This window comes from the organism of the source record quoted next, unplaced genomic scaffold (assembly GCF_019419815.1).
Source record: "Pyrus x bretschneideri cultivar Hongxiangsu unplaced genomic scaffold, Pyrus_bretschneideri_v1 Contig3, whole genome shotgun sequence".
Classification (NCBI taxonomy): domain Eukaryota; kingdom Viridiplantae; phylum Streptophyta; class Magnoliopsida; order Rosales; family Rosaceae; genus Pyrus; species Pyrus x bretschneideri.
Genome location: NW_025999612.1, coordinates 4406719 through 4434345, shown reverse-complemented (window position 1 = coordinate 4434345; position 27627 = coordinate 4406719). Strand labels below are relative to the sequence as shown.

The 27627-nt window shown below is 38.3% G+C and overlaps 3 protein-coding genes across 4 annotated transcripts; 1 reads left to right on the top strand and 2 right to left on the bottom strand.

Annotated features, from left to right (window-relative positions):
- Positions 1 to 2947: 2947 nt before the first annotated feature.
- LOC103927310 (probable membrane-associated kinase regulator 2) lies at positions 2948 to 4915 on the top strand. 2 transcript variants are annotated; one of them, XM_048589109.1, is made up of 2 exons: positions 2948 to 4371; positions 4505 to 4915. In XM_048589109.1, exons 1-2 carry the CDS (start codon positions 3060 to 3062, stop codon positions 4537 to 4539), a joined length of 1347 nt encoding a protein of 448 aa, XP_048445066.1. In that variant the 5' UTR covers positions 2948 to 3059; the 3' UTR covers positions 4540 to 4915. The 2 variants fall into 2 exon arrangements, with proteins under 2 accessions (XP_048445066.1, XP_009334493.2); XM_009336218.3 differs by having other exon boundaries at positions 4475 to 4915.
- Positions 4916 to 11359: 6444 nt separating this feature from the next.
- Positions 11360 to 12376, bottom strand: LOC103927311 (late embryogenesis abundant protein At1g64065). The gene has a single exon (XM_009336220.3). It carries the CDS (start codon positions 12249 to 12251, stop codon positions 11592 to 11594), a length of 660 nt encoding a protein of 219 aa, XP_009334495.1. The 5' UTR covers positions 12252 to 12376; the 3' UTR covers positions 11360 to 11591.
- Positions 12377 to 19838: 7462 nt separating this feature from the next.
- LOC125479656 lies at positions 19839 to 21412 on the bottom strand. The gene is made up of 2 exons (XM_048589284.1): positions 21324 to 21412; positions 19839 to 20211 (listed from the first exon to the last, which is right to left on the bottom strand). The coding sequence occupies exons 1-2, from the start codon at positions 21410 to 21412 to the stop codon at positions 19839 to 19841; spliced, it is 462 nt and encodes a 153-aa protein (XP_048445241.1).
- Between the last annotated feature and the right edge of the window lie 6215 nt (positions 21413 to 27627).

Here is a 27627-nt window from a genome sequence, read left to right as displayed (position 1 = left end):
TCAGATCAATGCAATGAGCCACACATGGAGTCCACCACACCTTCTCTTTCCTCTCCATAAGTTTTGCCCCAACATTCTTGTAGTTCGAAGCATTGTCAGATATAACTTGAACCACATTCTCCTCCCCAATTTCTTGAATAGTATCATGCAAAGAGCCGTACAACAAATCTCCATTCTTAATAGAGGCCGATGCATCAACCGATTTCAAGAACCAAGTACCTTGCGGGCTATTAACAAGTTGATTAAACACCTACTTTTGCCATCCGACCATCCATCCGACATAATAGTGCATCCATATCTCTTCCAAGCCTTTTGATGTTCTTTCATCATACTTTGTACATCCTCAACTTCTTCTTTGAGCATCCAAGTTCTATATTCATGGCTTGTAGGAGCATCAAAGTCGGGACCAAAATTGGATACCAATGTCATTGCATTAACATAATATTCATTGTTTGCCGTATTGAATGGAATGGCACTAGTGTAGAACCATCGCGCAAGTACTCGGGATGCTTGTCTTCTTTCTTCTTTTTTGAAAGATATATTCAATGTGGTTTGACGAGCTTCCGATGTAACATACCTATCAAGTGGTCCCCTTGACCTAGGTGGTAGAAAAGAACCGGTTAGTTGTGAATGTGTGGCACTCACACTCCCACTCCCACTACTTACATATGGTGTCCTTGTTGTGCCTATATCGATAGTTTCACTTTCTTCTCCACCACCACATCACAACTCATGGCTAGCTTTCCTCTTTTCTTTAGTTCCCATAACATTAGCAAAGCATTCTTCCTTCACATTGGGTGGGACTTTTTTTGCAATTTATCATTCCTCCTGAACTTACACCACCTAAGTGAAGTTTGAATCTAGAAATTGAACCCGTGTATTTGCGGTTACAAAAAACACAATAGAAGTGCTTGGTGACAGGATCCAAATCTTTTGTCCATTGCCAAGCAAAATCTTTCTTAGAAGAAGAAGCCATATTCTTCAATGCCTAAACAATAAACATTTGATGCATACAGTTCATGAACCAACAATCTATTAATTTATGCAACAATTAATATGATGACCATACTCAATTTATGCATACAGTTAATGAAATATATCAAGAACAGTAATAACCTGGGAAAGATCAAGACTCCCGCGGTGCGGGGTGGGGGGGGGGGGGAAGCTAAGAGTTTCAAGTTGTCAAACAATATAATGCATTGTTTTGTTTTTGATAAAAACTTTGTTATTAAAATTAAGCACACAAAAGGTTTGCAAATAAAGAAAAAAAACAAAGTAATAGTTTAATGGGCAAATTGTTCATAGAAAACAACCTTGGTTCCACAATACCTCACTGCATGCTATTACAAGTTTTCTTAACACAATACCGACCATTAATCACATCAAAGTTTATCACAAGTTTTACAAGTTATACGACTCTGCCTAACAATAAAACCCAGCCCTAACTATCATTCTCTCATCCCCTTAAGCCTTTAGCCTCCTCCCCTTATACCTCCACTCCTCTCTGTTTTTCTGCTTTCCAACTCCAAGGCTTTCACACCAGTTTAAAAAAAAAAATCAAAAAATCAAAAAAATCAAAAAATAAAAAAATCAAATCCCTAACTTTTTTAGAATTTCAGAAACCCTAACCTTTAAAATAAAGGACTTATGGGCTTGCTAAAGGGGGTTGGGGTGACGGCGGTGTGGCGATTGGGAGAGGACGATTGAAGGTAGTGGTGGAATCTGTATTAAAAGTTTAAAACTAAAAACCCTTACCCAATCGTGCCTGAGACGCCTTGAAGGGCATACAAGGTGCCTGAGACGCCCTGAGACGCCTTGAGACGCACCTTCGCCGCCTAGGCATCTCCGATGAAGCTTTCGCCCACTCTAGCAAAACAGAGGCGTTAGCCTTAATGCCCAGCCTTAAATGCGCCCTTGGCGCGCCCCGAGGCTAGTTTTTTAAAACATTGCTCCTCATCAATCCCTTATTGATTTTATTCAAAAGGTAACTCCCAAAACTTTCTATTTAATTTATGAATAATTGTCATGTTAATTGTAAGATATTATTTCGCATAATGTCTTGCAATTATTCTCCAAATACCACCATATATAGCCGGTCATTCTCCACCCTAAGGGCCGGCCACCCTCCTATAAATATTCCTCTTATTCTACTAAAATGTGGAGGCCATTCTCTGCCAAGGATTCCAAAACATTTTCTCTCTCAAATTTTAACTTTGACATCGCAGATTCTTCGGCCAAATCCCTCCTATTCATCGTGGACGCATGAGGATTTTAACCTTAATCTCAGGTGTTATTATTTTGAATGTATACTTTCGTTAAAGAAGAAGATGACGAAAATTTGCATCCATAAATAGAATACTAATTATAGTTTGGTTATAATAATCCGTACCACTATAAATTCTATGCAAGATTTAAACGTGAAAATAATTTACTAGATTCCTATATAAAATATCTAAATGTTAAATTTACAAACTACTTAAGAATATGCATCTTAGAAGAAAAATTACAAATTAAGGTGGAAAATTAGTAGTAAATCATTCACTTGACTTTCAAACTTATAAGTAAAAGATTTTAAATTCAATTCTCATTAGGTAAAATAAATTTAAACTACATTAAGATAGATAATAATTGTTTTAAAAAAAAATATATATATATATATATATAGAGAGAGAGAGAGAGAGAGAGAGAGAGAGAGTGGAGAGATAGGTCGTGTAGGTGCTGTAGTGTACTCTCCACTATTAATTCGTCTGTGTCGCTATTATTATCTTTACTGAGACGCGACTGTTCTCCCTCACATGACTGTCCTGCACTGCCCTGCTCTGCCCTGCAGGCTCCGTATTCATTACAAACAAATTAACCTTACCCCCTCCTCTCTCTCTCTCTCTCTCTCACTTTTACGGTTTCACCCCTCTCTCTCTCTACCCATCACTTACATTTTCAGTAGTGGTACTACCCTCTTTGCAAACCCTCTACGCAAACCCTTACCTTTTCCCTCTCCTTTTCTCTCTCTTTTTACTCAGTATACCCACTCCTTCTGCCTTATACTGGCTCTCCCAACCATGGAAGCTTTCAGCTTGCTCAAGTACTGGCGAGGCGGTGGTGCTGTATATGGCACCCCTCTTCCTAATTGCCCCGACACTCCTGATTCTGCTAAAATGCGCACCCCCACCACCACTTCACCCACCACCACAATCCTCACCGCCGTCGCCCAAAATGACGACGAAGACACCGACGACGATGACGGCCCTTTCTTCGACTTGGAGTTTGCCGTCCCTGACGAAGACGAAGCGGCCGCTGCCCAAACCTACCAGCCCTGTGGAAACGGAGATTGTACGGACGACAGCGACGAGGAGGCCCGACTAGAAGATGACGATGGCGATGACGAGTCTGACGATTGTGAAGATGGAGAGGGGGAGTTCAACTTCACTGTCTCTTCTGGGTCGAGCCAGGACCGTACGGACGACCCGAATCTGACTCTCTCTCCCTCCGACGACTTGTTCTTCAAAGGGAAGCTTGTGCCCATCGAGCCGTCGTCGATTGAGTTCAACCCATCTGAAGAATCCAACTCCAAGCCCCAATTCGCCGGCTCATTGTTGAAATCGGCCACCAAGTTTCGTGTTTTCATGCTGGGTTTGAAGAAATCGAAGTCGAATTCAAACGCGTCGGAAAAACCAGAGAAAACGGAGCCGCCGGCTGTGGAATCTGTTGCGGCGGTAGCGAAAGAAGCGCCTCAAAAAACCCAGGAAAAACCACTGGAAGAGGAACCGCCGCAAAAGCAGAAACAGCAGGGGAAGCTTTTCACGGTGAAATTCAAGGTGGAGGAGGTCCCCATTGTGTCTTTGTTTACAAGAGACAATAGCTCGAGAATATCAACAGCTAAAAAGTCGCAGACGACCCAGGAGAAGCCGCCGCCGGTAAGCGCTTCTGAAGAATCGGCTTCTGAGGAAAAGCGCTTTTCCAAAGAGGTAATGCAAAAGTACTTGAAAATGGTTAAGCCGCTCTATGTTCGCGTTTCAAAGAGGTACGGCGAGAAGCTTAGACTGTCCGGGCAGCTCAGCTTGAACGGCTCGACAGCGGCGGCTTCAAATCCGGCGGCTGTGGCTGAGAAGACCCAACCGGAAGCAGAAGTGTCGGAGCCCCCTCCGGCGACAGCGAGCAATGCGAAGAGTGGTCAGAAACAGGGGAATATCCCGGCTGGACTGAGAGTGGTCTGCAAGCACTTGGGGAAGAGCCGGTCGGCTTCTTCCGCCGTAGCGGCGGCTCCATCAGGCGCCGTGGTCGCGCAGAGGAGGGATGATTCGCTGCTTCAGCAGCAGGACGGAATCCAAAGCGCCATCCTGCATTGCAAGCGTTCCTTCAATGCCTCCCGAGGTACGTAATATTAATTTCCAATTATTTTGTTTATCATTTTTTTTTTAAAAATAATTTTGTCCAATTTAATTTTAATTTTTTGTCTTTATTTATTTCGGGTAAGATTCGGACACTAACCTGCTGTCTCGGTCAGTGAGCGATCCCTCGAACGAAAAAAAGGTCAGTTGAGATGTCACGCAAGTCGTCGGATCAAGGCAAAGGAGGTGTGCTTTAACGGCCGAGATCTTTTTCCGCATGCTTTTTTGGCGGGAAATGGGGGGAGTGGTCAAGTCAATGTTGCTGTTTGTTAATGATGCTCAAATCAAAGAAGGCCTAAAGGGACAGTGGCCAGGTTTTCTTGTTAATTATTGTAAATTGCTTTTAGAAAAAGCCAGAAAGATGGAGTAGGAGGAGATGTCTGTAGAAACTAGTAGTTTTGTTCTTGCAAGTTCTATGAGCTTTAGCTTAATTTTGTGTTAGTGATAATTAATCACAAAACCCAAGTCATTCTGTTAATATTGTAGCCTAATCTTTTAGTGATATGCATTATAATATTGTAGCCTAATCTTTTACCGCTTGTGATTTTTATGGGTATTGATAAACAGTTTTGAGTAATGTTACACTTACCACATGTGTAGATCGTTATTTGTACTTTGTTCTTCACTTATATAATAACATATAATGTAGGGTAAAGGATAAAAAACTATCTCAACTATTGAGTTCACGATAATTTCATACTTCATCTTTTAAAATTGATAATGTTATATCGTATCTTACAAATTTATGATAATATCATATTTTTTATCAATTTTTCTGTTAAGTACTGACGTGACGTTGCAAGAAAAAAAAAAACCTTAATCCTACCTTCCCTCCCCCTCTTTGAAAACCCAACCCCCCCCCCCTCCCCCCACAGGAGAAGAAGGAAGAACCAAAAAAGGAGGAAGAAGAGGAGGAAAAATAACAAAAAAACAAAAATTTGAAAACCCAACCCCATCCGCCCACCCCCCCAGGAGGAGGAAGAACCGAAGAAGAGGAGGAGAAAATTAAAAAAACCCAGATGAAGGAGGAAGAAGGAGAAGAGGAGAAGAAGGAGAGGGGAAAGGGGATGCCGCACTCTAGGATTGTCTTGTTTTTTTATTCTTAATTTTTTTAATATTTAATTATTAAAAATATATTTAATAATGTCGTAAGATGTGGTATGACATTACTAATTTTAAAAATGAGGTATGAAACTGTCGTGATCTCAATAATTAAGATAATTTTTTATACTTTTCCCAACAATGTAATGTTCGGCATTCGTCAGATGGGTGGAGGAGTAGGAATCTCTCTAGTCTCTAGTAGGGCAAAAACTCAAAAACATAGAATAGAAAACAATATTTGGCACTAGTCTCTCTCTCCAATTAAGCACTTAATCTAGACGTCTTTGTTTGCCATGGGATTGCTTTTTGGTCCAAATGGTGTACGGGAATTCGTGAAGGTTGTGGTGACGTTGAGGCAGCCAATAAATCAGTGAATTCCTGATGGGAAATAAGTTGGGGAGATTGAATTTGTCTGCTTTTGGCAGAGGTCGGACCCACAAAAGTGCTGCCTACATTATTTAATCTGCTTCTACCTCGTGCCTTTACGGCAAAGACTTTTTGTCGTTTTTGGCTAAATATCATATTCTTTGGTGACACCTTTTCTTTTATGAATTTCCTTTTGGGCCTATGCCTTTGTTTCAGTTTGGGCCCTATCCTACACCCAAGTCAGATACTCTCTGCTTTTTAACTTTATTGAAAATGCCTTAAAATAAAAATTAATTGAAAAACTTACACTCACAATACACTCTCCACATAATCAAGTCGGTAGTAGCCAATTTTTGTTTTTACTACAACGATATATTATACACTAAGTTGATGTAAAGTTCAGCGAAGTCACATAATAAGCAATCTAATTTGATTACAAATTCATTATTTACGAGATTCGAACCTAAGACCCCTCATTGACAAGTGAAGAGGAACACCTAGACCATAATAATGAGTGGTACTTAATTTCCCAAAGAATTGGCTCAACAAAGATTAAATCATTGACACTATTAGACCATCTTCAATCCTTAGGTTAAAACCTAGAATTTTGAACTTAGAAAATTTAGGTTTTAACTTATGAACAATTATTTTGCTCCAACCCTTTTGGTTAAATTTTTAGCACGAGATTATTAAATAATGAATTTAGGATAATTTTTTTTCTTAAAGTAACTTTCTAAAAAAAAAAAAAAAAAGTTATGTAGAATATTCTAATTTATTTTTATGAACATTTTAACCTAAAAATACTTAGATTCCGATAAATATTGAAAAAAATCAGTAAACTAAAGTCATGAAACTCGTGGCACATTATGAAAGAATATGAAACATATAAAAATGTTTTTTAATTATTTTAATCGTTGGATTTAAATTTGGACCGTTAAATTTTTATTTTTTTTTACGGTTGGTTTTTATCATATTAGATCTTAACCGTTGGATTCATTGAATTTATAAATATAAAACTTTAAAAAATACACATATATGGTGGGTCAGCCATTAACCAGGGGGAATTTTGGGCTAAATTTGTCCCAAAGATGAGTTTTGGGTTACAACTCCTATTTCACCTAAGGGTTGGAGCAAGTTGGGGTAGATTTAGAACCGTTGGGCACTAGATCCCTTCGGACCTGGAGAATGTGTGACGTTGGAAAAAAAATGGTGTACTTTTGACACCCAATAAATTTTTGATCTTTTGAGTACTGTTTCTGTCCTAGTAGCGCATTATATGATTTTATTTGTTTAAGTTCCAAAAAGTGTTAAGGGGGCACTGGTGAATCCCACCAACAGGGGTATTGCAAAGGAAGGTATCTTTCGCCTACGAGGAAACAAATATCTTCTCCAAAAAGAGAAGGGGGGAGGGTCTTGACGTTAGAACTTTTCAAGATAGATCTAAAGCTTTCAAGAAGAAGATGGGCTACATGCTCTTAAAATTTGAGTTTTACTTACTCTAAAAGTTAGAGTAGGTCTTAGTCCCAACCGATTCGTTTTCAAAGTTTTGGAAAGAAAGAATGAAATCTCTCATTGAAAAGTCATTGGCCTCTTTCAAGCAACATCCTTGTTCGATGACTTAATTAATGATCATCTCCTCTCATATCCTCCAACAGGGAAATGACTTTTGATTTGTGAAGATAAAACCCAAAAGCAACCAAATAGAAAGCTAGGCTTCATAATTGCATAATTGCATGATTACATGTGTGAGGTTGGTGCTTGTTTGATCGAATTACTTGGTAGAAAGAGAATCAATGAGCTCAACTTGCAAGTCTCCATAAGAATGTACATCACATTCTTATGGAGACTTGCAAGTTGAGTTCATTGATTTGAATACGTGCAACATCGAGTGGAGCACCAATAGCATGACTAGTTCGCACATATTCATATCCATGAAACCACATTTCTACTCTCTCTCCATTGTAACTCTACTGTAATAGTAATATTGTTCAGCCCCGGTATTCGCCATAAGACTTATGGGTAGGCCAGGAATTTACTTGAACATAAGATTAGACATTGCGAGCATGCCACTACTAACTACCGTTAGTAGACGGAATTTGAGTGATGGAGAAAACGAGAAAAAGAACCCATTCTGGCAACTGCCCAGATTTTATTATTATTGTTTTTTTTTTTTTTTTTGTATTTTCTGAATTTTTTTATATTTTTTTTTATCATTGCCCATTTGGGCAAAAGTAGTGAAGGTGCAGTCGGGCAAAATAAATAAAAGCCCATCCGGGTAACGAAAGAATATAAGTCCATTCGGGCAAAAGGGAAAAGAGCCCATTCGGGCAAAATAAAAAGGCTAATTGGGGAAACTGTGCAGACATTATTTTTGTTCGTTCTTTAATTTTTTGACCGAAAGCAAGTAAATCTTTAGGAAAATTAATAAAAAGGACTTATAAATTTTGATTTTTAATAATAAAGACAAAATAAAGGGTAAGCGAACCAGAATTGACTTTTTAGTGTAAAAATATGATTTTTCGTTAAGGTGAACAGTACTAGAAGCTTTTCGTTAAAATTCCCTAAATCTTTTGACATCAAAACCCACTTCTCGGGTTGGACAATTAAAACCATGGGGATCAAAGAAAAAGTAAATGAAAACCAAGAAATTAAATGCTAATACCTCTCGGTCTAGACCAAACGAACCCAATAGGATCCTCTCTGGATTCTCTTTGTGAGGATTTTGGGGATTCGTAAATCTTGTCTGTTCATCATACATCGTGCGATCAAATTTTGTCAGGTAATATTTATGTTCAATTTTAAATAAAAAAATTTAAAATAATTTCTAATTGCACGATATACCATAAATGGACACGATTCACGTATTTTAGGATCCTCATAAAAAGAGTTCGCAGATAATCCGGATTCCAAACGAACACCCTCTTTTCCTCTTTTCGCAAATCAGGCAGTGTTCTAGGACACTCTCAGATTTGTCCAAGAGAAATTGCATAGAAAAAGGGATGAAAACCAAAAAATCTTTTCCTCTTTGTAAAATTGACTAGGAAAAAATCAATACCAATGCTCTCCTAAAGTTCTTTTGAGAATCTGTGAGGTCTAAATGATATTAGCCACAAGATTATATTAATTTAAATCCAAAGGCTTGAAAGTGGAAAGTTTTAGGTACGATTTTTGTCAAAGACAAATTCGAACCACATTATTGCTAGCCGAATTCGAACCCCCCCGAGCGTGGGTGTCTAGCCTATGATAGCCATGATCTCCACCTTAGCCATCATCGATTTCGACAAGTCAGCTTACTCTCCTATAGCCAAATCCATTTTCATGGAACTTTTATTGATTGGTGCCATGTTTAGCCCTTCATCAATAAATAGATTTTGTTCCTCTTTGGTGGTGGTAGGACGAGTTTGTTTTGAAAATGGGATTTGATATAACTTTAAACTTTTTGCATAGTTTCCTCAAAAGTTTTGTAGCTTACATTCACCTTTTTTCAAAGGGTAGTGTTAGAGAGAGCAAATTTACAAACTAATCATCAATATTAAATAAGCACGTTAATTAACACTTGAGTAATAATCCAATCATCTGTTGAAATATCACACATTGACCATATCTATGAGAAAAGAAGAGTTTAAATATCCAAACCCCAATTCAACTAACACTGAGATCTGACGGATTGTGCAAATGGTAATTACCAAGTTAGGGACAATATCGGTGTTGTTGGAAGTTAGCCTTTGGCCCTAGTCTCTCTAATAATTCTACATCATCAACGTCCACATCATTTGGTATACAAAAGTTAGTTTAGAAATTTGATCTTCCTAGCATCATCATTTTGGAAATATTTGGCCATCTCGTCACCAAATTTGGTGCTTTCTACATGAAGTTTGGACAACTTCTCCTCTAGCTTGGCCTAGTCTCATTGTAGAGCCCTTCATCCGAATGATCATTAGTTGGCATTTCATAGATTGGCTCTATGTACTCATTGAAAGTATTTTGATACTGAAAGACATTTATTAGCGTATCAATTTATTAGATATAATTTAGGCAAATTAGAACTTTGCTTAGTCCAAGATGCATGCAAACAGACTGCAACGAAATACTATATCCATTTGATAATATTCCAACGAAGATGCAAGATATCATCTCGTTTGATTAGAGCACTTCCACCCATGGAGGGCAAGATCAATAGATTACCCAAAACCCACAAACCTTGCTCCAGCGGTCAATAGATTGCCCATAACCTTACTAGCTACCTAGTTAATTATACATGCACAAATTTTCATTGAACATACTAACACACAAATGACCTGCTCAGGCAGATATAATATGTGTTTCTTGCTATAACACACGATATATTTGATGGTTTTCCCATTTTTCAGGCAGTGAATCCTGCACATTTGTAAGTTTGTACAACTTGTTTTGGTCTCACCCATTATTCCAAGTTCGACTTTGCACATTCAAAGTCGCTGCATGTCGTATGGTTAATTTGACTAGTACTAACTTTCATCGGCTATTAATCAAAGATTGCATAAAACACTTATAAATGTGTTGAAAGTACTTTTTTTTATTATACCCGTCAAAGTACTTTTTTTTACCTTGTGAATGACTTTCGGGCTAAATGCTTTTACTACAACAGCTAAAAGTCTCTTGAAAGATTTGATACCATATTGATAGTGGTTGAACACAAGGTCCTGGAAGTAGATAGTCTAAGGGTTATTTTAAGTGAGAGTTGAAGTAGGGGCATAACTTCTAGATGATCATATACATCACAGGTGCACGTTTGACCGGACAATATATGTACACATGTGACAGTAGCATAGATATAGGAGTCAAACTTGTAAATAATTAGCCAAAATTACTCCACAATTTCCAGTTTATCCAATACAAATGACAGCATTCAAGTCTTAAGGCCATCTTTAGTGGGCGCTACAAAGTTTGCCCTTTGACTATTCTCCACTGTCCACTAATAGGAAGTTCACGTGGGCCCCCCAAAATGCTTTACCAACTAAATAAATTGTGTATTCAATTACGATTTTAAAGAATTTTATTTATTTATTTATTTATAAATTTTAATAGAGTTTAAATGATATTTAGAAATCTTATGTAAAATTTTGAGTTAATTTCGTCAAATTCTCAAGGGAGAAGTGAGATTTGAGAGTTTTAACATTTTGAACTTTTTAAAATCCTTTAAAATCAATTTATAATTGAATACACTTGGAATGTTAAAAACTCGCAAAAAAATTCTAATTAAATAGCTCTAGACTTTTAGAAAATCATTAAAAATGCTGATAGACTTTAAAAGAATCATTAAAAATGCTAATTGAACACCCTAAATTTATGAAAAGAATTAAAATCTCTCACAATCCCAATTAAATACTCTCCTAAGACATAACCTTTTATTGACTAAAATACAGCCTCCTTGCTTAAGACAACTCAACACATTTTCGTGCAAAACAAATGGCCTAATATATATTTTCTTTAATATGTTTGGTTCGTATAATTAGACCAACATGTAAAGTAAAATTCTGGCATTAAGTATCAATTAACATAGAACTCTTTTGATGATTGGCAATGATCATGAAAATTGAAAAGGCTACAACTTCCATACAACGACTGCTCTTTTAGTAACCTGTGTTTCTATATTACTATCAGATATAATCAATAAATTACAACAGTATAACTTACTCATGTGTAAGATTAATCTGATCCAATTTTCAACAGATCGAAAAAAATGAATCCTAATCATTACAGACGAACCCTCCGTTTGCAATCTTCTCGTTGAATCTCCCCGCTTGAAAAATTGTACCTCACGGTACAATTCAATTCAACCACTACATTTTTCTTGACCATGACGACTTTCACCTTACCCTGAATTCTCGTATAAGTCGTCATGGTCAGTTCCCCTGAAGCCACCTCCCTCATGAGCCCCGGTACGCCCAAGATCTTCCGGGGAACAATATCTACCGTAACATTCATCCTCGACGTCCGCCTCGCCTTTGCCACTCCCGCTGGAGTCCTCCCTTCGCCGACCTCCGTCCCGCTGTAGTAAACCAAAGTGGTGGCATTGCTATACTTGAAAGATGCCACGTTAGGATTTTTGACGGAGACATCCGCTAGGAGTGTTATGTTAGTATCCGACCGTAGGGTTCCATTGGCAAGCTCCAGCCGTTGGACTGTGACCTCGTTCATCTTGATCTTCGGATCCTTTACATGAAACACGGTGAATCCGAGGACTATGGCTGTTACAGCTATGATTAAGAACACGGCAGAGACACAGCCGCAACAGTGCACGTATTTTCTTTGCCGGAGCTTTATGTGCAAAGAGGCGACTTCCTCTTCATCACTGCGGAGATAGTGTGAGTTGGCTGGGGCAAAAGGCTTGACTTGTTCTTTAGGAGAAGCCATGGTGATGAAATTAACAGATGCAAAAGTGGTGGCCGGAGATATATAATTGGTAATGGGAAAGGTTGATGAGTTTCATGGAAACTTTGATTGTCTTCTTGTTGGTGTCGTTGATGGTGAAGTGTCGGAAAATTTTGGAGTCTTGGACGCGGTTGCCCTAGTTGTACGGCTTGACTTTTGACTATTGGTTTGTTTTTATTTTTGAAAGAATTGTGCTTCATTTTGAAATGGCTTGCAGAAGCTTCTCTGAATGACGAATCAATTGTGGTTCAAATGTCAATTCAAGGGATAATGCTAGGTGGAATTATCAAGTTAATTAATATTAAAATAATAATTTAATTATTACTTTTAAAATAATAATAATTTAATTATCGATATTTACATTATTTAGTTTATAAAATTTAGTCTATAAAATTAACATAATTTGTTTCAGAATAGATTTAATTTCTAACTAAATTTTGTAAACTAAATAAGATGAATATTAACGATTGAATTATTACTTAATTATTGATTAATGTATTTATTTTTTTATTGATAATATATTATTTAATTTACAAGTTTAATTTAAAATTTTATTTTCTCTAACATCATTCTTTGTTTAGTTGTAAAAAGAAAAAGCTTATATTTAGAATTTATGGGGTGAATGATGGTGACGGTCAAAAAGTCAGGCTTAAACATTTCGTAGAAAAGTAATCGGAATGCTTTGTGAATGAACAGAGTCAAAAGGGTGCAGTTATTGATGTGACAACGGGGCTTGGGTGGTTGACTGGAATTTACAAATGGAGAATGCTTGTGCTCCTTCCAATGAAGAATTTACTTTTTTTTTTTTCAATTTATGATTAATGTCTTTTTACTATACGCATATCACAATTAGAATCGTTGATTTTCTTTATCATTATTTAAGATCATAACTGTGGAGTAAAAAATAATCAATAAAATTATGAAGACGATATGTGTACTTTTGGGTGAAAAAGAATAATATTACCATCGAGGCACATCGGAATTTCTACGCGTAAGCAGCGGACAATCATGGCACAATCAAGGTCAAAAGTGATCAAAATAGGTATTTATTCAAAACCTATTTCATCAAATCCTCCCCCACAAGGTAACCTTCAATTATTCATTCAAAATATGATTAATTACCTAAATTAATTGATTAATTTCCTAATTGATTGCAAGATATTATTTTGACATAATATCTTGCAATTACACCAAAAAACCATCATATGTGGCTGGTTCCCATCTCTCCAAAAGGGGCCGGCCACACCCCTATAAATACCACATCATTTCTCCAAAAACCTAAGTCCAACTCTCTTGCTAAATTCTCCAAATTTTTCTAAACATTTTTCCCTCAAATTTTAACTTTGGCATCGGAGATTCTTCGGCCCCCATTCATCGTGGGCGCATGAGGCTCTTGGCCTTAACCTAAGGTGCTAATTGTTTTCTAGGTGCAATTTTGTCCAAGAAGAAAAATGCGGAAATTTGCATCCACAAATTGGTGCTTTCATTGAGAGTTTGATTCACACGAAGAAGACTTTCACATTCAAAGTTTCTCATTTCTTGTTCATTTGTAGATTTTTCGTATGTTCTTATTCTTAGAAATTTTTTTATAAAATTCTTTGAATAAACGTAAAAGAAAAGTGCGATGACTAGAAATTCAAAAACCAAGACGAACGGAACATCTTACGACGTAGTCCTGCCACGACGATCCATAAGGCTCAATACGATGGCAAGAAGAGCAACTTTTCCATCAAGGAGCACCACCACCATGGCAACCATGGGGACTACTGTGGCAGTGGGGAGTGGGCCAGCTTTATGGCAGCAAGCCCACGGAGAGCAGAGGGCAGCGAAGCAACTACCAGCCCAGGCCCACACCACTTTCCAGCAGCGAAGGCCCAAGCCTCGTCTACTTGGCATGTAGCTTAATCTGCAAGGCAGTCGAGCCAGGCCCAACGCGAACAGGCCTAAGCCACTACCCCAGCAGCGCAGGCCTAAGCCTCGTCTACTTGGCATATGGCCTAATCTGCAGCCCACACTGCAAGGCAGCCGAGCCAGGCTCAGTGCTAGCCGGCCCGAGCCACAACCTTAGCAGCGCAAGTCCAAGCAGCCGTGTCAGGAAAAGCAGCCTAGCGCTCATGGGCCCAAGGCCAACGCGAGCCCAGCGCGTTCCCGAGCAAAGCCCAAGCCCAGCTTTTACACACACCGCATGAAGGGCAATCCACACCATTACCCGACCTACTTCGGCGGTCCAATCCAAGGCCCAACCTATTCTTGTAGTCCACTAAGCAATCCCAATTGGTCCAAGACCAACTTAACCGTTCCGGCTTAAGATTTCTGGACCGACTATTGAACCGAGGGTATTTTCACCCCATTTCTCCTCTGATTTGACATCCCAACTCAAATCTCACGCCATAATTCATTACACTTCCACTACTCAAGGAAATGTATATCGTCCAAGCTCTTCCACCCTAAAATGGCGAACAACCCTTGTCTTGACAAGTCATAGAGTTGACAAGCGCCTTTACACAGCAGACTACCTTAGTGCATGAGCTCTTGCAGCAAGCCTTAGACGAGGTGTCATGAAGTAGGACAAGGGCAGACATCGAACTTCTGTAGCAGCGTCCCAGCAAGTATCCACTCGACCAATCACGCATTGAATGTTTTGGTAGTGTACACTACCAACTGAGCCCCCAAGATAGCGTATACTCTCGTCTTAGCGCATGGAGGAGCCTGCACTCTCGGTTAAGCCCACTGACGAGTATGCATTCAATGTTGGGGCCACACTCCTATAATCCACAATGACCAACCTTCCAGACGAAGTGTTCATTCGCGGCTAGGCTCGCAAAGAGCATTATTCACCTCACATCAGAGTACGTAACACAACAGACGGAAAGAAATAGTTACTTAATCCGACTTAAGTTCAACCGACAGTCTGCGAGTAATTCGCTCGCCTGTTAAGAAAGTACCACATGCACCACAGTAGCGACATAGACGAGTTAAGTGCATAGAAAAACAGCCTAGACCAACATGTCATGACCGGGGATAGCCGAGAGCTTTACCACCCCGACAAAGGCAAATTCAAGAAGAAGTATATAAGCTCAAGACCGAGTGATTGCATGATTTCCAACGCAACAAGGTCATTGTGAAGCACTACGAAGAGACTTGACCAACATAAGCGGGTCACCTTTCATTGACATAATCGGGCAGAGGAGTACCAGAATGACACACCAGCCCAATTACCAAGAACCGGGGGCAAGCCTTGTTCGTAACACTCCAGACGATTCAATAGTGAAGCAGCACATCACCAGTAACCGAGCATCACAGACCCAATGGTCCAAATTCTCTAGTTGCACACAACCTAGCCCAAGCCTGCCCCAACTCTACGTTCATAACTGTGCCTACCTACTTCACGTTTCTCGACAACCTTTGATCCGTCACTATGGCTCCTAACTGTGTCTACCTGTTTCACGGCTCCCGGCAACCATTGATCTATCACCATGGCTCCTAACTGTGCCGATCTTACACCACGGTTTCTAACCACGCCGATCTTGCCTTGTGGTTCATGTTGACCAAGCCCATGGCACTCCAAACTTCAAAACATCCAATGATAGAGTAGAGGACAAGGTTTTATTAGCAGCCTCTGCTAGCAAAAGACTTTGTAGTGAAGAAGCTTGCAATCCATTCAGATTCTCAGTTGATTACCAACCAAGCCTTAAAAAGGCATACGACGAAACGTCTAACGATGGCGCAATACTTGAAGAAAGTTCAGGAGCAACTTGATGAGCTTTCCACTTACACCTTTGTGCGGGTTCCACAAGCAATTTGAAGCGTCAAGCAGATCGCCAAACAAGAGCTCGTAGGTGGAGGATTATTTTAGTTGTCCAGTAATCCAGCTTTCCTCAGCTGCACTCATGACAACGACTTCCATGCTTTCCAATGCAAGAGGGTAAATCAATCCCCTGACACCCATCTGGGTAAGTTCTCTAGTGCAAAAGGGTAAACTAATTCCCTAACACCCATTTAGGTCTGTTCTCTAGTATGAAAGGATAAACTAGTTGGTCTCTAGTGCAAGAGGGTAAACCAATTCCACGACACTCATTTGGGTATGCTTTCCAGTGTGAGAGGTTAAACTAATTGCTTTCTAGTGCGAGAGGGTAAACCAATTCCCCGACACCCATATGGGTAAGCTCGTCAGTGCAAAAGGGTAAACTAATTGCTCTGTAGTGTGAGAAGGTAAATCAATTCTCTGACACCCATATGGGTCGGCTCTCTAGTGCGAGAGGTTAACCTATTGCTCACTAGTGCGAGAGGATAAACCAATTCCACGACACCCATATGGGTAAGCTCTCCAATGCGAGAGGGTAAACTAATTGCTCTCTAGTGCGAAAGGGTAAACTACTTGCTCTCCAATGCGAGATGGTAAACTAATTCCCTGACACCTATCTAGGTAAGCTCTCCAGTGCGAGAATGCCACATAGCTTAAAAGATCAAATGCTTGAAGATCAACTAGGCCGCGAATGGTCAAGGGGCAGCAACAACCTTACACTCAATAGTTCGCTCATCTGACACTTCATCTTCAGTAGCTTCGATCTTGGTAGCTCCATCTACGGCAGCTAAGAAATCAAACTCAAGCAGTTTCCTCATTTTTGGCATGCATCCCACACAAGGTAGCCCAAATTGTGTCCCATGCCACGCTACTTCCTCAACCCATGCCAGCCAGTCCTTGGCTTTGATCAAGCCGAGCAGCACAAGCAATGGCCCCTGCCACACCACCTCCTTGGCCTATGTTAAGCCGACTACTAGCCTTTGCCAGTCGACGGCACCACCCTGACGGCTGCCCCGCGGCAGCACCACCCAAGAAGAAGACAAAGATAATTAAGGTTTTTTTACATTGGTGCCGTGCAGAAATAAGCAAAGAAGAGTGCTAGGGAAGGGGGAACAAATATTCTTTAGTTTTCTTTTTTCTTATAAGGATAAATAATTACCCTCTGAAGTTGATTTAATCCCTTACTTAAAGTAGGCTTAAATAGGCTTTGAAGGTGATTTATTTCCCTTTCCTAGAAGAATCTAATTCCAAGTCCAAGTGAGAATCTGCATCAAAGTTGGAGATCTCTACACCTGCTGCCCTTTCCTGTGAGCAGCCCAGCAGGTATGGGGGCATTTGTGGAGTAAAAAATAATTAAGAAAATTATGGAGGCGACACATGTACCTTTGGGCGCGCAGGCAGTGGACAATATGGCACAATCAAGGTCAAAAGTGATCAATAGGTATTTATTCAAAACCTATTTCATCAAATCCTCCCCACAAGGTAACCTTCAATTATTTATTTAAAATATGATTAATTACCTAAATTAATTGATTAATTTTCTAATTAATTTACTAATTGATTGCACGATATTATTTTGACATAATATCTTGCAATTACACCTAAAAAGCACCCTATGTGTCTGGTTCCCATCTCTCCAAAGGGGGCCGGCCACACCCCTATAAATACCACCTCATTTCTCCAAAAGCCTAAGTCGAACTCTCTTGCTAAATTCTCCAAATTTCTCTAAACACTTTTCCCTCAAATTCTAACTTCAGTATTGGAGGTTCTTCGGCCAAAGCCCCCCTAAATTCATCATGGGCGTGTGAGGCTCTTGGCCTTAACCTAAGGTGTTAATTGTTTTGTAGGTGCAATTTTGTCCAAGAAGAATAAGGCGGAAATTTACATCACCAATAACTATAAAAACTCATTCAATTTGAAGATCGTTTAGTCATTCATATGCATCAAACAAATGAACGGTTCATCATGAGGATGCTACTTGTTGCCAAAATTATCCATTTGTTTGATGCATATGAATGGCTAAACGATCTCCAAATTGATATGATTTGAAATATGATATTTAGATGATGATAAAGAAAACGTTCCGATTATTATATATGTTTGTACAGTGAAGAGATAGTAATCTTAAGTGGAGGGACAAGTAGGTTCCCTATCTAAAAAACACAAGCATTGTCCTTTACATTATAGGTGATATTTAAGTTTCGTTCACAATTTGGAAAGTTGGAATTGACATAGGAGCAGAATTTTGTTTGGGCAAGAAACTAGAGTTCGTAGCAATTGTACTCGTTGGGCAAAAGCAAGGGTAGTTACTATTTACATTGAAATGTAATTGTCATTGTACAATTTCATCCATTGGGCAAAGGTAAAGCAAGATTACTATTAAATTTTTTTTTAAAATTGTTTAAATAATCTTTGTCAACGTTATTTACCAGAATGTCAAATAAAACGTGAAATTGCAAAATTTTTATTTTTATTTTTAAAAATGTGTTTTTCAATTTGGATTAATTTTCTCATTTTAAAACCATTTTTATGAATTTGTTTTAATAAATTTTAAAATTCAGAATTAATTTAGGTCGTTGAATACAAATGAATTTGTTCTAATAAATGTTCATGAGGTGTGGATTTTAGTGTTAGACCACCAAGGCACCCCGGGACAGCTTCTGTTGTTGTTAGGCCATCTTCAACTGATCCGGTCAGAGGGCCACAAAGGCCAGAGGGCCAAAAATAGCCCAAAATGACACGAAAATCGTCTCCAACCGAGAGTCAAACCAAAGGGCTCGTGGGCCCCATCGAGCCAAAAAAAGGAGAAAAAGGCCAACCGGCTGGCCCAACCTAGCCAGCTAGCCAACCCTGAGTGTTTGAATGGAACGACTAGCTGTTGACGTCCCGTTATATTTGAATTTTGTTTCAATTTTTTTTTTCTGTAACTTCCTAAGCCATTAAACAACATTAAATGACATTAAGTAACATGAAACAACAGTAAACAATATTAAACAACATTAAATAACCTTAAGTAACATTAAACAACATAAAAATTATACAATATTAAAAAAAAAACATTTAACAACATCAAACTTAAACAACATTTTTTAAAACATTTAAGAACATAAAATTGAAACACCTACCCCATGCTTCTTTTGGCCTAAAGATGTGTAACAAGATCCTGTTGTAGGTATTTATTTATGGCATGAGAACATATCATCCTATGGCGCCCCACATACTCATTCAAGATATTACTAGTTATAGGATTCAAAGGCAAATTAGGCTCATCATATATTTTTGTGCGAGCCTTTCTTGACCTATTTGGATCCTCTTAGTCGTCATTAGACTCTCCATCAATATACCCATCTCACTCATCTTCCACAATCATGTTGTGTAATATGATGTCATGTTGTGTAATATGATGTAAGACATCATGATGGGGTCCAACTTTCTCGACTCCACCCTCTTACTGGTTCCTTATTGATCTTCCACCGTGCTTGTAGAATACCGAAAGCTCTCTCAACATACTTCCTGTATGCCTCTTGGTGTAAGGTAAACCACTTTTTGGCTTCATTCGCAGGGTTTGCAATTTCTTGGACAAGTGTCGCCCACTTTAGGTAGATGTGATCTGCCAAGTAATACCCCATGTTGTATTAACGCCCATTGACGTAGCAGTTAAGTTGAGGTGATTTACCCTCCGTCAGGTTATTGAAGAGGGGTGAATGACCAAAAATTGTAATATCATTTTGGGATCCTAGGACTCCAAAGAAAGCATGCCAGATCTATGTGTCAAATGACTCAACTGCCTCTAACACAACTGTTGGCTTTCTCGATCTTCCGCTAAAGCCTCTTTGCCATCCGGTGGGACAGTTATTCCACTGCCAATGCATGCAATCTAGTGACCCTATCATGCCCGTAAAGCCATGATCTTCAGCTTTGCGAATGAGCCGCTCTAAATCTGCTTGATTTAGTTGACGGAGGTATTTCTCTTTGTAAAGCTGAACAACTGTTTCACAGAATTCAACAAGAGTATCAAGGCATGTAGACTCAGACATACCATATGTATCATCCATAACATCAGCTGGGGAGGCATAAGCCAGCATTCGGAGTGCAATAGTACCCTTCTGATGTGGTGAGAAACCAGGGTGGCCTGCTCTGTCAAATTTTAGTCAAAAGTATGGATTGACATATTGGACATCATGAAGTACACGCTGGAAGACATGACACCTCATCCAGAAGTAGCGTTTGAAATCCTTGTCGTTGTGCGCTTCATCTTCTTAATCGAACTACTCATCTTCTCGCCTCATCTGCGCCCATTTATCTTCCAATTCTGAATTGGAAAATGACCCCTAGTTGGAACCCAAAGAGGATCTAAAGTTGGAATTCATTGCAAATTTGAATTGAAAAAGATTGAATTGAAAGAAATATTAGAGAGGGCAAAGCTGAAGGTGTGCGAATTATAGGCCAATATCCACCCTATTTATGGACATTGGAAGCAGATAAAATCCTATGAAAAAATCCCACAACCAATTACATCTCAATACGTGGCACTCGAAATCCTATCCGTAAAATTATTGAGATTACATAGCGACAAGAAATCTAGGGAGTTACTCACAGATCGATACGTAGCACTCAAAATCCGAGATGTAAAATTATTGAGATTTTTTTTCGACAAGAAATCAGGGGAGTTACTCACAGATCGACACGTGGCACTCGAAATCCAAGACATAAAATTATTGAGATTCTTTATCGACAAGAAATTTGCAAAATTACTCACACATCGACACGTGCCACTCGAAATCCGAGACATAAAATTATTAAGATTTCATCTCGAAAAATTATTGGCAATCCATAACGTAAAATTATTGAGGTAGTTTAGTTTAAGTAACCATATTAATTCAATTAAAATAATAAATTATGTTTGGCCCTATGACCCTTTGGCCCTTCGGTTGGAGATGGTTTTTTTGTCACAGGGCCTATGACCCTCTAGCCCCTCGGTTGGAGATGGTAAGAAATATGACCTTGCACTGTTCATTAAAATATTAATTTCTTGGGGGGCTATAAGGCTAAAACGAGCCCTTTGATCCTCTTTCGGTTGGAGATGGTCTTAGCTTACTCTTCCTCTTTGCGCATGAATTGCACGCTCTAGACATAGAAAAAAAAAAGGAAAAGAAGAATGCGATATATGTCAAGCCAAGCCAGCAGACACCCATGCAGGCAAAAATTAAACGGGCTTTAGGTCGGGCTTCGTGTGCGCCATCACTTGCCTTCCTTCTTTTGGACTACTAAGGGCATTTCTATTCTCTTTTGAATGATTGAGAAACCATTGCCCTTGCCTAAAGGTAATGGGTGCCATTGCTCTTATTGAAAAAGTCTTTTATCTTTATTATGGTTGTGTTGGTATGGTATGGCAAGCCATTTAAATGCACTCATCAGTGCTATTCCTCTTTTTTCTCTTTTGATATACACAAAGGTAAAGTCTTTGTAAATGTAATATAAGAAGCAACAATGATTTTTGTCAAGTTCAAGTTTCAAAGATGATCAAGTGATCCACTACTAATCAACATCGATATTGTCTCTAATTAATTTCATGTACAAATTCAATTCGATATTGTCTCTAATTAATTTCATACACAAATTCAATAAGTGTGATTTTATCACAAAATATTACCTTGATACAACTAATAGTAAAAGCATTTAATACAGGGACGTATATATGTTTTAACATGACCCCAAGTGGAACCCATCTTTAGTGGCCACAAATGGAGGCAATTCCATGTTAGTAACCCTTCTTTTATTTAGGTTTTAGGGATTTGATTCATATGTCCCAACTCGAGATTTTAGGGTTTTTAGTTCAGGGACAATACAATGGTCTATTACTAATAATCATCAATATTGTTTCTGACTTAAATTAGTTGTACGAATCTAACAGGTGTGAGGTTTTATCACATAAAATTTCAATACAATTAGTAGTGGAACCATTCAATGCAAGAAAAATTTCACTTCATGAGTTTCTCAATGTGGGATAACACACCCCTTCATGCGGGATCCATATTTAAGAGGCTGCACTCAGGGCAACTCCACGCCAGTTACCATTTTTTATTTGGGTTTTAGAGATTTAATTTGGGTGCTCCTACTCGAGACTTTAATGTTTTCAATAAATGGTACCCATTCGAGTTTACTCGAGTATAAAGGATTGGCCTCTTTCGATAGGGGTGGGAAATTTTGCCATAAACTGATTTATCCATTGAACTATACCGGTCAGTTCATAATGGTATGGTATAATTTTAGGTATTTTTTAAATGCTTCACTCCTCATTTTTAGGGTTTACAAAATAAAGGAATTTTCAGGTTTTTTTTTTTCTTCCTTACTCTTGCATGACTTTTAGCAGCCTTGATCTCTCAATATTTTTTTTTTTGAATGCACACCTCCCTGTAATCATTTTATTTAGAAACTAGCTAAGCTTGCCATTTGCAACTGTTGAAACTTTGTGTTTATTTTAAAACCCTAGTTATCATTTTATTCCGAAACTAGCTCTCCTATTGTTATGGTTGACCACTTGTATTTTATCAAACAGATTTTGGTTTTGAAGATAAAGGAAAAGACCTAGTCTTCCTCAACTAGGTGATCATTTCTAGATTTTTTGGCCTGATTCTTAGGCCACCTTTCCCTCAACCTGTTCAACGTTAAACTTTGGTTTTTCTATATAAATTTGAGGACTTTTCTTTAGTCGAGAGATAAGAAAAAAACCTAGCTAATAACACTGAGTATTTTGAGCAACTAGAGGGTGAGTGTTTTCGGACCTTCCTCGGTGCAAAGGAAGGTCTAGATAGAGGGATTATGGGCTATTTTATCCTGGAGACAACGTGGTGTTATTCGAACTGCTTGCACACATTGGGTAGAGCCGCGAAACGTTTTAAAGAAAGTGACATTGTCCGTGACTTAACCTAAGACAAATTTTCATTTTACGTTCTTCATTCTCTGGTAATATTGTTCCTATTTTTATCGTGCAGTAACTCTAACAATTTTAAGACATTCAATTTCTGCAATGGAGAATGAAAACAACGCTTTCATTAATGATCTAAACAAACCTATCAAGTTTGAATTACTCAACTTCAAACGTTGGAGGCAAAATATGTTATTTTTCCTAACCACCAAGAAACTTGCCACCCACTGCACGTCTGAAATGCTATCACTTCCTAATCAACCCACTACTGACCAGTTCAAATTGTTTCAATCCTATATTGACAATGACTTTTTCTGCAAAAATTATGTCTTGAATGGATTAGGTGATGACCTATATGATTACTACTCTTCTTGTAAGATAGCTAAAGAACTACGGGATGCTCTCCAGAAGAAGTACGACATTGAAGAAGCAGGGGCAAAGAAATTTGCAGTCAACTGCTACATGAAGTTTCAAATGATGGATAACAAATCAGTGGAAGTGCAATCACACGAATTGCAGAAGATTGCTCATGAGATCATCACTGAGGGCATGAATTTGGATGAATAATTCCAGGTTGTTGTGATCATAGATAAGCTCCCACCAAGTTGGAAGGAGTTCAAGAAGGATTTGAGGCACAAGACAAAAGAATTCTCACTGGAAAGCCTAATCACTCGCCTTCGAATCGAGGAAGAAGCCAGGAAACAAGATATGAGGGAGGAAGTGCTGGTTGTTTCAAACAATAACAATCTTAAGAAGACTCATTCGAGGACTTATGCAGCAGTAATGCTTAAACCCACGGGTAAGAATATGAAGAATTCCACCAAGAATCGCAACAACAACAAAAACCCTCCAAACTTCTAGAATCCTTAGCGAAGTCAGAATATGAAGGTGCCCCACTCACAAGATGAAGCTGCTGATTTTTGTGCTACAACTATGACAATCCTGGGCACTTGGCTATGAACTGTCACAACAAACGTTGGATTACTCCTCAAGCTAATCTGATTGAGGATCAACTCATTGCTATAATATTAGAGGTCAATATAGTTGATGGATCTGAGGGGTAGTGGGTAGACACTGGAGCTTCACGCCATGTTTGCCATGATCACAGACTTTTCAAGTCCTATTTTGAAGCTGAGGATAGAAGGGTTTTGTTGGGTGACTCTCACTCAACGAATGTTGTTGGAATTGTTGAAGTAGAGCTAAAATTCACCTCGGGGAAGACTGTCATTTTGAAAGATGTACTGCATGTTCCAAAAATAAGGAAGAACCAGGTTTCAGGTTATCTAATCAACAACGCTGCATTCACTCAAACTATTGAGGCTGATCTGTATACTTTCACAAAGAATGGTGTTTTTGTGGGAAAGGGGTATGCCACTGATGGGATGTTCAAATTGAATGTTGATGCGATGAATAAAATTGTTTCTTTTGCTTACATGTTGTGTTCATTTAATGTTTGGCATGCAAGACTTTGTCACGTAAACAAAAGGCTAGTAAAACAAATGAGTAACTTAGGTTTACTACCAGAACTTTCACTTAATAATTTTGAGAAATGTGAGTTTTGTAGTCAAGCTAAGATAACTAAAGCTCTACATAGGTCAATTCTTAGAGAGACTGAATTACTAGACGTGATACATTCTGATATTTGTGAATGTGATGGTGTAGTAACTCAAAATGGAAAACGGTACTTCATAACTTTCATAGATGATCATTCAAACTACTGTTTTATCTACCTAATGAAACATAAAAGTGAAGCCCTAGACATGTTTAAATGTTTCATAAGTGAAGTAGAAAACCAGTTCAACTGAAAAATTAAAAAGTTGCGAAGTGATAGAGGACAAGAGTATGAATCTGGACCTTTCACTGAATTTTGTAAGAAACTAGGAATTACACATGAAGCCACTGCTCCTTATTCCCTAGAAATGAACGACAAAGCTGAGAGAAAAAATAGAACACTTAGTGAACTAACTGTGGCTATTTTACTTAACTCGGGGAATGCTTCATATTGGTGGGGTGAAATACTTTTAACTGTTTGTTATGTACTCAATAGGGTTCCCTTTTTGAAAACCGAAATTCCACCTTATGAAATCTGGAAAAATAAGAAACCAAATGTTTCTTACTTGAGAACTTGGGGATGTTTGGCCTACGTAAGAAAACCTGACCCTAAAAGATCAACGCTAGCTAGTAGAGCTTTTGAATGTGTGTTCATTGGTTATGCATACAATAGCAAAGCATGTAGGTTTTATGATTTGAAAAACCATGTTGTTGTTGAATCTAATGATGCTAATTTCTTAGAAGATAAGTTTCCTTTCAAGTTAAGAAATAGTAAGGGCTCTAGTACTGTTTATGGATGCACCTATAGTTAATGGAAATGCTATAATGGATTTGGCCAAAAATGATCTTGAGCCAAGGAAAAGTAAGAGAATCAAAGTAGCCAAGGACTTTGGTTCAGACTTTCAGGCTTATACTTTGGAAGAAGATCCAAGAACTCTTCAAAAAGCATTAACCTTATTGGATGCAGACTTATGGCAAGAAGCCATAAATGATGAAATAGATTCTCTCGAATCCAATAAGACTTGGCACCTAGTAGATCTTCCACTAGGGTGCAAGGCTATTAATTGCAAATGGGTACTAAAAAGAAAGCTAAACCCCAATGGTACAGTGGAGAAGTTTAAAGCCAGGTTAGTAGCTAAAGGTTTTAGACAAAGAGAAAATGTTGATTTCTTTGACACTTATTCACCAGTCACCAAAATAACTTCAATTCGAGTTTTGTTTGCTTTAGTTGCCATTAATGATCTTGTTGTGCATCAAATGGATGTTAAAACTGCTTTTTTAAATGGTGACTTAGAAGAAGAGATATATATGGAACAACCTGAAGGTTTTGTAATACCTAAACAAGAACATAAAGTATGTAAGTTAGACAAGTCTCTTTATGGTTTAAAATAAGCACCAAAGCAATGGCATGCTAAGTGTGATGGGTTACTTATCTCTAAAGGTTTTGAAATTAATGAAAGTGATAAATGTATCTATTAAAGGTCTAAAAATAATCTGTGCACATTGATATGTCTGTATATTGATGATTTGTTGATATTTGGATCCAATTTGCATGTTGTGAATGAAGTTAAAACTATGCTTTGTGATAACTTTGATATGAAAGACTTAGGTGAGGCAAATGTTATCCTTGGGATCAAGATTACTAAATCTATGAAAGGTTTCTCTTTAGACGAATCTCACTATATTGAGAAGGTTCTAAAGAAGTACAACTACTTTGATTGTAAACTAGCATGCACTTCCTATGACTTTAGTGTGAAATTGTTCAAGAACACTGGCAACAGTGTTAAACAACCTGAGTATGCGAGCATTATTGGTAGCCTTCGTTATGCTACTGATTACACTAAACCAGACATAGCCTATGCCGTGGGAGTGTTGTGCAGATTTACAAGCAGTCCTAATGATGAGCATTGGAGGGCTGTTGAAAAGGTAATGAGTATCTCAAGGACCATTAATCATGGTTTAAATTATGAGAGGTTTCTCGCTACCCTTGAAAGGTATAGCAATGCTGATTGGAACACACTGTCAAAAAACTCCAAAGTCACGAGTGGCTACATCTTTAAGATAACATGAGCTACAGTGTCATGGAAGTCTAAGAAACAGGCAATATTAGCACAGTCTACAATGGAATCAGAAATGATTGCATTAGTAACTGCTAGTGAAGAGGCAAGGTGTCTTAGAGATTTACTCTCTGACACTCTATTATGGGAAAAACCTATACCAGCAGTTCTCATTCATTGTGATTGCACTACCGTTATTGCAAAGATTGAGAATCGATATTACAATGGCAAAAGATGTTAAATACGTCAAAAACATAGCACAATCAAAGGGTTTCTCTTTAATGAGGCTGTTTGAGTGGATCATGTAAGGTCCAAGGATAATATTGTTGATCCTTTGATGAAATGATTAGCTCGTGAGAAAGTTTTGAAAACCTCCAAAATAATGGGGTTAATGCCCTTGGATAGTTGAGTCATTTGTGATGGTAACCTAACCAATGAACTAGAGATCCCGAAAAATTGGTTCAAAAGGTAATAATAAGTCATGAAGTGATATGGAATCATGCTATGATACTGAGTAATGTATCTTTTAATCATTAACAGAAGCATGACATCCTATAGCAATTGGAAGGATGCGTTTATGATACTCTTAATGAGAACTATACTCTTTTTGAGTGAGACATCTAGTTGTAGGAATGTCCTTGATAGTTTCACCTATGTATGATGAAGGTGAGGTTGCCAACTGAGAAGTTTAGGGGCAAACTTCTTAACATTGTCACTAAACCGGGATACAAGCACAAGGCCGATACGTGTTGGCTTCGAACTTCACCTTAGAAGAGTTGTGTGTGCTTTGTCATCAAACGTAGAGTTCAAAACCAAGTGTTAATTTTGTTGTTCTGAGGGAATGACACTATGTACTGGTTCAAGTTGATTAACATATGTGATTAAGCATAACTCTATAACTTGATTGCTCAATGAACAATTTTTTTTTTTTTTTTTTGTTAAATAAACAAGTGGGGGATTGTTGAAACTTTGTGTTTATTTTAAAACCCCAGTTATCGTTTTATTCAGAAATTAGCT